Source organism: Pimephales promelas, chromosome 2, assembly GCF_988280905.1.
Source record: "Pimephales promelas chromosome 2, fPimPro1.hap1.1, whole genome shotgun sequence".
NCBI lineage: Eukaryota > Metazoa > Chordata > Actinopteri > Cypriniformes > Leuciscidae > Pimephales > Pimephales promelas.
In genome coordinates, this window is record NC_142770.1 from 4,704,522 (window position 1) to 4,718,196 (window position 13,675).

At 37.7% G+C, this 13,675-nt stretch overlaps 1 protein-coding gene across 1 annotated transcript in view; it reads right to left on the reverse strand.

The window, feature by feature from the left end:
* The window catches only part of LOC120486599 (uncharacterized), a 62,351-nt gene that overhangs the window by 41,113 nt on the left and 7,563 nt on the right, over positions 1-13,675 (reverse strand). Inside the window, exons 7-10 of the mRNA XM_089119119.1 lie at positions 9,207-9,536; positions 8,580-8,915; positions 8,153-8,275; positions 8,014-8,030 (exon numbers count right to left, since the gene is read on the reverse strand). Of these exons, the coding sequence (XP_088975245.1) occupies positions 8,014-8,030; positions 8,153-8,275; positions 8,580-8,915; positions 9,207-9,536 (806 nt within the window). The remainder of the gene's footprint in view (positions 1-8,013; positions 8,031-8,152; positions 8,276-8,579; positions 8,916-9,206; positions 9,537-13,675) is intronic.

Below are 13,675 nucleotides of genomic sequence, written 5' to 3' on the forward strand. Positions count from 1 at the left end.
GAGTATTGTTGCTGACCATGTCCATCCCTTTATGACCACAATGTACCCAACTTCTGATGGCTATTTTCAGCAGGATAATGCACCATGTCATAAAGCTGGAATCATCTCAGACTGGTTTCTTGAACATGACAATGAGTTCGCTGTACTCAAATGGCCTCCACAGTCACCAGATCTCAATCCAATAGAGCATCTTTGGGATGTGGTGGAACGGGAGATTCGCATCATGGATGTGCAGCCGACAAATCTGCGGCAACTGTGTGATGCCATCATGTCAATATGGACCAAACTCCCTGAGGAATGCTTCCAGCACCTTGTTGAATCTATGCCACGAAGAATTGAGGCAGTTCTGAAGGCAAAAGGGGTTCCAACCCGTTACTAGCATGGGGTACCTAATAAAGTGGCCGGTGAGTGTATATATATATATATATACACACACACATGCTTGTATATACTGAATATAGATTCATATATAATTTATATTATATATAAATAAATACTTTATATATAAATAATATTTTTTCTTAAATATTCAAGCATGTGTGTGTGTATTTATATACAAAATAATTATACACAGCGCACCCACGTATATTACGTAAACACAAACTTTTATTTTGGATGCAATTAATCGCGATTAATCTTTTGACAGCCCTACTTAGCAGTAAGAAGTTGTTAAATATTTTATCAAATTGCATTGCTGTTATAGAATCTCAATCATTCTTCAGCCACATTTTTAATAACATAGTTTTATTGGTATTATTTCTTGTGTGGTTTTTTTTTTTTCTTTTACAGAAAGTTAAAGAGGAGAATCATGTTGTTTATGCACAAGTCGCTAAGCGAGAATCCCAATTCCAGCGAAGAACCAGCCTTGTTTGACCCATGCTTTTATGTCTATATTTGCACTCTGTTTAATGTATATAATGTTATTTTTTTACTAACTTGTATGATTATTTTTTGTTATTTTACCCGTTTTGTTTCCTGGTAAAAATATGTGGAAAAAAGATGATGACAATTACACATCATGTTTATTTTATAAAGAATATTAAGTGCAATTCACTCAAAGAGACTGTGTATGTGTTTTGTATAAAGTATTTTTTCTGTTTTATACTGTTTTTGTTTGTAATGTGATTTTTCTTTACACAATGTATGGCTCCTGTTTTTACCGTTTTGTATTGCAACTGAATGGGAGAGAAAACAAAGCAATTTTCCTCATACCTCATTACCTCAAGGGTGCTTATTTTTGTCTTGTATCAGGGGAATAAAAGATCCAGAAAAAGCTACACAGCCAAGAATCGAGTGTTTTATAACTGGTGTCGCTGGCCGCACATCACGCTTGGCGTTGCGAGTCACTTGTTACACATTGAAAGTCTCTTTTTTTAAGCTTAAAAAAGATTTAAGAAACCTCATTGGTTCTGGTGCATCAAGCATGCAAATTGAAGCTTCTTACTAACTCAACTAAATAAGACATACATGTAGCTACATCTGGAAAATAGAAAATTTATGAAAAAGTCATGCCTGCTTCATTTTGTTCAGAAATGTTTTGATCTTTTGGGTGGACAGGGAGCATAATAATAATCGTGCGACCACAGTAGGATGTTTATGTCTGAGGTGAAATTGCATGCGCCATGTGGTTGAAGATGTTTCCATTTCTGCACATATGAAGCTCTGCATTTGACTTCCGCTCTGCACAGCTTTACATTGAAACTGAGTCTGGCAGAAAAAAGATTGGCACTTTAGACCGTGGCATTATTTTGAGATCTTACAGTGTGATTGTAAAATATTAACGGCGTATGCATCACTATCATTCATCTTACTATATACTCCTGTAGTTGCCAGTGTCTATATTTTTATCCAGCTCTAACAAGCAAAAGTTATTTCTAGAAAGCCTCAACTGTTCTTGATCTCACACCTTTAGTCTCCACATCCTGTCCCTGTTTTATAAAGATCATATTCATATACAACAAAACATTGTTTGGTCGGTGTGGGTGTGTAGCCTAAAATTAAAAGATAAGATTAAAAGATATAATGTCATGTGACTGATGACTCAATATTGAAACTTCTTTCAGCAACAGGGGAAAACACAAGTCTATTCTAAGAAACATCTTCTATACTTGAATGGATACATACATGACTGTCAATGTAGAAAGATGCCTTTTGCCCACTTAAAGGGATACTCCACTTTTTTGGAAATAGGCTCATTTTACGAATTATTTTCCGTAGGCTTATTTTATTTGCTTAAAATTAAGGATTAAGTATTTTTAAAATGAAATTTAACTGTATTAGTACTATTCTTAAATTTAAGAAAACATAAAAAATACAATTGTTTATTTTATTGCAATTAATTTGCGTCGGTAGCTTTAAATTGTAATATAAATCTTTGAAGGCAATTTTCTTAAAATTACCCACTTCATCAGAACTTAAGATTCTTAAACCATATGTAAGGTTTTGACTGTACTAAAGCATAAAAATACTGTAATAAACCTAGTTGAACCCCAAGCACTACGTCCGTCAAAATAATCTTACACAGCCAGGTGTTTTAACAAAAGGGAATTACACTTTATTTTAAATTGAAAAAGTTAAAACTTGTCACACAGATGAGTTTTATTTAGAAGAAACACATTTGATTTGACAGTTTTGTTGAGATTATACCTTTTGTTTTCTTTAATTGTAACAGTATTTCGTTTATATAATTGCACATTCATGAGAGGGTATGGAAAAAGCACAATGACATGTAAAATGGACACAGGGTGGCAGTAATCATCTGCCAGCGGAGACCTAGCTGGGACCTGCTACAAAAGCACCACATGGAAATGTAAACATTGCAATGTATAAAGTAATACAATTTCACAAATTAAGTTGAAAAACAATACAAAATCAATAAACTCAGCATAAAAATGATCAAAGAATGTCTGCACACATAACCTAAAGACATGTCAAGTGAAAGAACCCGGCAGCGAATGAAATGTATTCGGAAATCGATCACATTGGTATTTTCAATACATTTAACAACTGCTTTTCTGCCCCTACTAAAATTTGGGTAGGACTTCTAGCTTGGCAGACAGCTAACAGGTTCTTCAATAAACACCCAGGAATAGGGTGGCCATTTCCATAATACTGAAAAGGGGGGTGGGGTGGGGGGTGGGGGGGTGCACAGAAGGCTACCAGAAAAAAAAAAAAAAACATTTCTGGACTTAATAAGATAAATACATAAAAATTAATAGAAATACATAAATAAACAAATAATCTGGCACCATAGGGTCATCATGTCCACCAAGCCAAGTTTTATCAGCCTTCAAAAATCTGTATGGTTTTAAACCCAATACATATTCATATTTCATATAATATTCATATTCCCATTCGTAAAATCAACGTTTGGGGGTTTGCGTCGTGCGCGTGCAAACTCTCTGTCATCATGCGCGTGCTGCATCTATAATTCTATTATATATATTAACTGTTGGCAAACTAAGATTGTTTGTAGAATTTGTCAAATTCTTATTTTTACCTGGCGCTTTCCCATACTGTTTCCTTGTGTAAGCAGCTGGAACATTTATTAAACATGTAGAATACTTTCCAGAACATTACATATAGTATTATAAATTCAGACGTTTGTGATATATAAAAAAATAAAACATAAGATTATCTTTTTTAAATTAGATTGAACACGGAGCAGTTTTATCCTGTGAGTGAGACTGGAAACCCCGTAGTGGATTAGAGCGGAGTGATAACAGAACGCTTAGAGTGCAGAGAGAAACGGGCTTTTGCTCCAGTCCTGGCTTTGCGTCCGCGCCGTTAGGAGCTAAACTCTAGATTAGTGTATTTTTTAACTAATTTGCGGTAAAACTAGTCGATCACGAGTGGCACATCAGGTAGATCTATAGATAAACTCATCTTTCAGGGATTTGACCGGCCGGGTTCACACTTCAGCGTGAGAAATTGGGTGTGTGTGTGGCGTGAGAGCGTGAGAATTGGTTCAATTTTGCGTGAAACTCACGCTCAAAGCATGAGAGTTGGCAACCCTGGATTCAATCATGTGTTTGACTAGAGATCTTACGGCATTAGACGCTATGCTGCTGCGTCTCAATAAAGATTCTAGAGCGTTTTTTTTTTTTTTTTTGTGGCCGATTCAGATCAACTCCAAAAAGGAGGACAAAATGAGTGTCCGGCTTGAGGCTGCGCTGGACGCCCAACACGGAGCTTAAAATCCGGACTGTCCGGCCAAAATCCGGACGTATGGCCACCCTACCCAGGAAGCAGTATAGTAGGATGCTTTATCAAGCACTGTGAAACTACAAAATGTACTTATTAATAAACTTGAATAGGTTAAATTCTTATTAACACAGGATTAATACCACTTTAAAAAACACAAAATACAGTAACATTTACCCATTAACCACACATGGTTATATACCGATTAGCATGAAAAACGCCATAGACCGGCTACCGCGATTAGCATCTTTGCTATTTTTATACACTTTTCACAAAAATATGTAATTCAAACGATCTTCACTTAAGGTTTTCATAAAAATTCACTTTAACGATCACTTACAGACATAAGTTCTTCAGAGTTATGAAGACAAAACGTGTTAAGGATGATGAAAAGTGCTCACCTGTGTTTCAAGGGTTGTTGTAAACATTGAGAACTACGGCAAGTCTAAAGAGACAAACAGCGCGGAGTAGTAATTCTTCTACTTGCTTTCTTAAAGGAGCAGCACAACTGCAATTTCATTATTGCACAGCATTATATAATCTCAGTAAAGTGTTTCACAAACTATCATAACAATATCAGTTTTTTTTCTAGTAAGAGCAAAGATACCAGTAACAACATCTAAAGTCTCGGTAGTTCAGACTCAATCCAACCTGCAATCAGTCTGCTGTTTGACTTAAACGTAGGTCCTATGCATCTCATAGCCACGAGTCACTTCAAGATGAACTGAACTGAAAAATATCGACGTTGAAAACGTGTTGTTTATGACAAATAAAAGTAAATTACACTAAACATTTTTTAAAAATATATATTAATATAGCTTTTTTAAGCAACGCAAAATTGCGCTTGTTAGCGCTGGCAGTTCCGATGACGTCACTGGCATGGTAGGACCCGCGGAGCGCCATAGACAACAGCTGTAGGTCCTGTATACACAGACGAAAATGAGCGCTTTTAACGGCATGGATTACGCATTTGAGCCCGTGAGGGACAGGCCGGTAGTGTCTGACTACCACCACATGGAGGACGATCAGTTTCAGGCTTCACTTGCAGTACAGGATCGTTTGGGGGAAAGTGACTGTGGGCGCGAGCGCTGTGGAGCATAGACACTGCACGGAGACGATCTGTTGCAGAGAGGTCAACATGGACATTTATTGATCGGCGAAAAATGCATCACCATGCACCGTTCATTTCGGATGCTGTTCGGTGAGAGAAACGTGTTGAAGGAGGCTATGCTGTCTCTAATGGATGTCCGAGCTGAGACGCTGGACCGCCCCATAAGTAGCAGGGTATTTTACGAATAGGTGACGGCTGGGCTAACTTGTTACACTTTTCTCAGATTGTTTAGATTAACAGCGTACTGGCAGTTCACTCTATGGGCGAGGGTGTATTTAGGAAGGAGAAAATCCCATCCTTTACAGTGAACTATACATCAGGGATCTTTTCCCCCTCACCCGAATATCAAGGATTCGAGTAACGTTAACGTGATGCATTGAACTTGTAACTTGTGTAAATAAAACATTTCGTGCATTGTCAGACGTTTCATGTACTCATTGACGAAAGTACACATCTCTAAATAGTGTGTCGCTAAAAAATCTGTTTCCTCAGCCATGTCAGCGAGCCTCAGACTGTTTACAAGCTACGGCTGTTCTGCTGGTGCGGGTAGGCAACGGAGTGGCTTACCATGCCAGTGACGTAGTCGAACGTTGAAATCCAACATGGCGGCGCCCGTGTAACAAAAACAACACTTTCAATGTACCTTTTTATCCCTTTTAACAAATTCTGCCATTTTAAAAAATGTACCAATGAGAATAAATAAAATACATCTGTTATATCACCTTTTCTCATATTTCAGTTCAGTTCATCTTTCAGCTTCATTCTGATTAAAGGAACACACACAGAGAATTTTGCATTTATTTCAGTGTTTGCAAAATATAGAACAGTTTTATTTTCCTGCATATTTAACACATTGTTTAAGAGCCATTGAATGTTTGTTGTTGTAATTCCATTGTTGGACACTGGGTGGAGAAATTTAACCGGTATAACGGTACCCAGAGAGTATAGACGAATCCGGCGAAACTACCGGAAGTAAGCGGGGCGCCATTACTGAGCTGTTGCTGGGTAGCGTTGCGCCATTGCCTCCTATTGTTTTAGTTGCAACTTGCGTCCAACAGCCCGCGATTTACGACTGTCACTAACGTTACAACGTTATCCCTTGTATAATGTCGAGTGGGTAAACAGTTTCCGTTATAAATTGTTTCAATGGTGGCAGTAAAATTTCAATATTGAGGAGAAAACACTGTGAATACCCCGGGTCAACTGCCCCTGTCTGGTGCCATACGGTTTACACAGATTTCCTGGGCGAGTACAAGATGTGGACATTCGAGTATAATAACAATTATTTAATGACATAAGTAAAAAATATATAATAAATATGTGATATAGTGATCAGCAAAATCTCCTCTCTTGCTATTTTTTCTATTCAATTAAAATGCTATGGTCATTAAATGGCTGAGCTAAATGTAACGTTATGTGACATAATTGTTCTCCTGCTATTATACTGACCTCTTTCCATGGTTTAGAAACACTAATTGGTCGATATTATGTATACTTTCTAGCTGTAACATTACCTTACCCTTGCCTGTTGCAATGTGAAAATGAGATAAATAATGGACACAAATGAAAAACATGAATTTGTTTATTTGATTTCATTCATTTATTTATTTATTGTTGCCAAATGGACAGATCTTTTTATAGTTTCATCGTTAGCAAACGTTAGCCTAGCTAGCTTGCCAAGCTATTTTCATAAATGACGTTAATCTGTAAGATCGTTTGTACCTTCATCTGTGACTGGAGGCCACTGCAGTCACAGATCAAACCAACAAGTCATTCTGCCTGTCTGTAGCTGTCATCGAGGGTGAGTTCGCGTTATTATCTCCGAGGTTTGTTTACATACCGGTGCATATGTCTATATGCCTGTGTAACAGCTCAGTAATGGCATCGCCACAAGATGGCAGCCTACACAGAACGCTCGTCGGATTCGTCTATAGTAAGATAAGTCAGGTGTGTAATGTGAAGCACATTTTTGAGCCTGTCAGGACATGTGGGTGAAAGCAAACTTGTGGGATTTTCTGTGTGTTTGTGCATCAGAACTGAGAGTGAGTTTAACATCTACAAGCATTGTGATAAATAAAGTTGATAGAAAATTTGTCTTTTGGATCTCACACACCAAAAACAACCCTAACACACCTCTAAAGACAAGATACTTCAAGTTCATTTTATGAAGTATACTTAGGTAATGTTCAAGTATATTTTTAAGTATACATTATAAGTAAACTTAATATACTTATATAAGACTGAAGAGGTAAAAACGATATAAATACTGTTCGTTTTCTCACACAAACCACTCGTTTTGTGTCTTAGGCCATCAATGTGTACTTACATTTACGAGTCATTAAATCATGTTTAATCTGGACTTCTCTGTGCATGCTCTTTGAGGTGGTGACCATAGACAAGAACTAAAAATATCAAAATTGAAAATACTGTGGAAACAAAGACACTTACATCTTGGATGCCCTTGAGGTAAGCAAAAACATATCAAAAATTAATTTCAAAGTGAACTATCCCTTTAATACCAATTGTAAACATGGCCTTATTGACAGCATATTTTATGTGTGGTGAGAAAGTGGGATAAACCACGTGAAATGTTATCAGACTGAAACACATATGAATGACGATCAAACCGGATTTGTAAAAATCACATTGCATGTCACAATCTGATCAGAACTTGAAAGAGGCATATAGTATGATCTTACCTGTCGCGTTCCGCTCTCTGTTTAATGATAATGAAAAAAAACACAGATCACTTTGTTAATCAGAATAAAATACATATATACATTATTATTTACACACAATTTCCATCTTGTTGATTCAGCAGCTATATGTAATACTCACCATATTTTCCTGCTTGCTGCTTACGATAGTAAATCACAGCAGCCCTTACAGCAACAACAAGCAGCAGAACAGCAACAACTATTCCTGCGACAGCACCTGAAGACACAACTGAATCTGGACCCGCTACAGAGAAACAGACATCATTACTAGAAAGTGACTGATAATAACCAGCATTAGCAATAACTTTGTCTGATATTTACACCTTTGTACTTTGGTCATCAGTTGTATGACGTTGATTTAACTATTAATTGGAAGCATCTTTTAATAATAAATAAATAACAGCATCTAAAACAGCATCACAAAAACATGTGCTGCTCATGTATTTTCAGACATACTATATTTTTTTTTCTAATTGCCCTTTTTCTAAAAAAAAAAAAAAACTATAACTATAATTTAAAATTGCTCATGGGAACTAAGTAATACTCACTGACAGTGACATCGTAGCGCTTCACACTGACACCGCTGTTGATACGACGAAGGCCGCTGATGATATTCAGTTTATAAAGTCCAGTGTCTGTGGTTCTGATGTCATGGATGGTCAGAGATCTAGTCTCATGATTCACCTCAACTCTGTCTCTGAATCTCTCTTTACACCGATCATCTTCACAGATCTTACTCTGATATCTGATCTGATATTCAGCGATGAGAATGTCATTATAATACCACGTCATCACATCACTTGGGTTTCTTACTTCTCCAGGATCTAAAGTGACAGATTCTCCCTCCTTCACTGACTTGTGATCCTGTTCTGTAGCAGGAACACCTGAAACACAAACCAACAGACGACTGAAGGATCAACAACAATGGAAAAGCACTGTGGATATAAGAACAATTGCTCATACTCTTTAAAAAGAAACATTAATTAAAAACATTAATATTACATTAAATCCTTTAACAGTCACTGAATGGGATAGACAAGTAAAGGGATCAACACACTTTCAAACAAGCGTGAGCAAAGCAAACCGTGTTAACTGCATTCAAATACAACAAGAGAAAAAAAACACTTCTGAATGTTGAACTTATTCAACCTGCTAATATTCATTATTTGACTCACCATACACAGTAACATTGAAGATCTTTTCACTGATGCTGCTGCTGCTGATGAGCTTCAGTTCATAGAGTCCAGAGTGTGTGTTTGTGATGTCCATGATGGTCAGAGATCCAGTCTGATGATCCAGCTTCAGTCTGTTTCTGAATCTCTCATCTCCAGCTTCACACTGAACATCTGTACAGATATCACTGAGATCTCCACTGATTTCAGCGATTCTAATGTCATTAAAATACCATTTAATATGTTCTTGTTGCTTTGTTTCAGCATCAGTGTTCAAGGTCACTGAATCTCCCTCCATTACTGACACTCCGACAATATCTGGAAGGAAAAGAACTGAAAAAGAAAAGTGTTATTTATGAGCCACACAAAAATAAACAACATGTAAGAGCTGAGAAAATTTTTATCTAATGATGAAATTCGTTTGAATTCATAATGTAACATCATTGATTTACATTTTCACTCAGACAAAATGAGTGAATGATCTTAAAATTGATGAACATCGTATAGACCCCTTTTGCGTCGATGTCACAGTTACGTCACGGCGCTAGCTGGAGGCAAAACAACAGTAGCACCTCAATGCAGAACATGAGATCCACGGGGAGGAGTCGGATCACGATCCAAGGGGTGGAGATGGGTAAGATTAGGGTTGGGTTTAGGGATTAGGGGTGGGTTTAGGGATCAGGGGGCGGAGTTGGTTAGGTTTAGGTGCATGTAAGGTGGGAGGAGTTGGATCTGGATCCGACTCCTCCCCATGGATTTCATGTTCCGCAGTGAGGACCATCTCCAAAACAAAGTGTAAACTGGTGGCCAATGTAAAACAGCACAGATTCGGCTACATAATAAGGAGCTTAAATAATTGTTACTATTATTAAATGTCATCTTGTTGTGTTGTTTGGTGCAAGAATTGATGAAAAATTAATATGCTGTATCTGGAACTTTTATTTCTAGAAAATATTCACATCATTAAAATCGCACTGTAATGTCACTCTTTACAAGTCTTGTACAGGACCATATAGGCATCTAAAGATTTATATGCCTCAGTTTCTCTTTACGATCGGTTTCTCTGTAAGGTAGGTGTAGAAGTCAGACCACTCAACCGAGGTAACGTGCGTTAATCCTGTCAGATCATCCATGCATTGAGTGAGCGTGTAGGCGGCTACGGGTCGGCCAATCTGGTTCCGTCCGTTAAAAATAACTTTTGGAAATAACAATCGCGGTCCTGGACACTGAGTGACCTTACACATTAAGATAATATCGGATTTTCTCCAGTCATTGTTAAAAAACAAGCTAACAATCCTTGCTAACTAACGTTAGTAAAGCACCAGAGGGATCTTTCTGTCTCCACCTAAGCTCCGCCCACAAAAAAACGTCACCATGTTTACCAACTGTAAAAGGGTCTTATCCACAAGTTTCCGAGGGGCGCTCCTGTAAAAAATAAAGTGGGTGAAACTTCCGGTGAGTCGGCGGAAGTAGCATTCCAATGGTATTTTGTGTGTTAGTTAGCGAAGAGGCTAGCTGTTTTTCGGAGAATTATTTTACTATTTAAAGACGCCAATCTTTATGAGAGATGTCGTTACTGAGCTCATGGACAACATGTGCTGTTCGCGGTTGTATGTATAACTGGACTAAACTAGTTCAGTGGCTTAAACGTGATTGTTTTGAACATAAGCTGAAAACAAAATCAGAGTGTTCCTGCCAATGACTGTAGTTTCCATCACCTCCCAAAAGACGACGAATCTTCCTGTGTACATTTGTTTAAATTCTTAATGTTCTATAAACTCTATCAGCATGTGTTTGGCTGTTCTCTACTGATGTTGCACCTAAACTCAGGATCAAAGCCTGTGTTGACAGAATACCAAATGTGCCAGTTAATGTATTCAAGTAGCACATTCATTTATAATTTTGAATAAACTCCAAAGCACAATGACTAAGTGTGTATTTTTTATTTTAATTGTTTGTCAGCTCGCACAACTGTCTGTCACCATGCCTTGATGAGTATTGATTATTAATAATGTTATTATAATACTCCCAATCAACTACTGTGGAGGGTAAAGGTACTGTTATTTCACCTTTTTTAATTTCGTTGAGGTTGTGTTCCCACATCGTTAGCTAGTTTGGATCGCTATAACTTGAATGACTGTCAACTGTTGAATGAACGAGTGTCAAGCATGTCAAATCGTGCTTTGTTTACTTCCAACCGGAAGTCGCGCCCACTTTTGACGCAAGGCCTCATGGGGCGTAGGAAACTTGTGGATAGACCATTTTGCAAGATGTAAACAACACTGGTCCAGAAGCACTTCCTGTTTCAGTTTGTAACTGTTTTATTTATTTCACATGTAAAGAAAACATCTTAAAGATGTTTGTTTAACTTTTTGATTCGGTTTTAAATGTTCTGTTGGTTGTATTTTATCCCAGCTTTTATGTAGTGTTAAAAAACTGAAACAGGAAGTGCTTCTGGACCAGTTTTGTTTACATCTTGTGAAATGGTCTATAAGCCAGAAAAATTAAGTGCTTAAATTACAAAACATTGTTTTTATTTTTAAGTACTAGTTTGAAATCACGTGTGAAGAACAAGTGTTCTGACGATTCATGCTACCCCCATCGAGTTTGCTACTTACACTGTAAAAAAATATTGTTGGTTTAACTTAAAAAAGTAAGTAACCTGGTTGCCTTAAAATTTTAAGTTGATTGAACTGGAAAAAGTGAGTTAATACAATGAAGGAGATTAATTTAATCATCAGAAACTCAAAATTATATGTTATCTGAACTAAATAAATTATTTAAGTTGATTTGACAAAAGAAAATATGTTGTGATAACAAATCTTGAAAATATTTTTTTACAGTGTACCGGTTGTGCGCATGTGCAGACTTTTGTTTTTGTTTTTTAACAAAAGGTACATTTTCCTGTTATAATATATAATTACCCTTTAAAAAAAAAGCTTACTACCATATGAATATTTGTACGGTCAGCCAACTGAAAAAGAATAACTGAAAGTTTCACTTACTATGAGGAAAGGTGTACTTTGACAACTCAAAGATGAATATAATATGATAATTTTTACTTTTCAAGTTCAAGTTCATTTATTTATATAGCACATTTAAACAGCCGCTCAGACAGACCAAAGTGCTTTACAGAACACAGAATTAAAAACAGAAAAAAAATAGCCTTGTCAGAGACCCAGTTATAACATAATAAAATACTTAAAAGGAGATCAGTATGCTAAAGAGAAAAGGTAGGTTTTCACCAAAGATTTAAAAATAGACAGGTTTGGGGCCGTTCAAATCTCTAGGGGCAGGGTGTTCCACAGACGGGGCCCTGCCACAGCAAAAGCACGCTCCTCTCTGCGCTTAAGTCTGACACGAGGGACTACCAGCAGAGCCTGGTCGTGGGATCTTAGGCTTCTGGATGGAATATAGGGATGAATAAGTTCGGAGAGATAGGCTGGGGCTAGGCTATGTAGCAATTTGAAGACAAATAGTAGGACTTTAAAATCAATTCTCTGCCGGACAGGTAGCCAGTGTAAAGACTCAAGAATTGGAGTGATGTGGTCATATTTGCGACAGTTGGAAATAAGTCTAGCCGCAGCGTTTTGGACCAGCTGAAGATGGGCAATTTGAGAAGCAGATATCCCACAATAGAGTGAATTGCAATAGTCGAGCCTACACGTGATGACAGCATGAACTGCCATTTCCAGGGTTGTCGGAGTAAGAAAGCCTTTGATTTTAGATAATAGACGTAGTTGGTAGAAACCGGAGCTGATGACACCTGATATGTGTTTGTCAAGTTTTAACGACTGGTCAATAAGAACACCCAAATTTCGCACTCCTGTCGATTTAAAGGGGGCTAAGCTCCCCAAGTCTGGGCTTAAGCACTGAGACCTTTCACTCGGGCTGAAGACAATGACCTCGGTCTTATCACTATTTAGGGAGAGGAAGTTTTGGGCCAGCCATGCCTTCACTTCCTCTAGGCATAGTAGAAGACAGTTTAATGCTGCAGGGTCATTTTTCTTGAATGGAATGTAAATTTGGGTGTCGTCCGCATACAGATGAAATGATACACTGTGTTTCCTTAAAATAGTGCCCAACGGAAGCATGTAAAGAGAAAATAGAGAGGGAGCCAGAACAGAGCCCTGTGGAAGACCACAGGTTAGAGGGGCCGTGGAGCTGGAGAAATTACCCATCTTAACTAAAAACTTTCTGTCGGAAAGGTACGACGGAAACCATGATAAGACAGAAGCTTTTAGTCCCACCTCAGTCTCAAGTCCAACAGGGTAGGGTGGTCAACGGTGTCAAAAGCTGCCGAAAGGTCTAAGAGAATTAGAACCACAGAATCACCAGAATCAGTGGAGATTAAGATGTCGTTTAGCACTCGCAGAAGGGCAGACTCAGTGCTGTGAGCAGCCCTGAACCCAGATTGAAAAGTATCATAAATACAGTTATTTAGAAGAAAGTGCTGGAGTTGATTAAACACT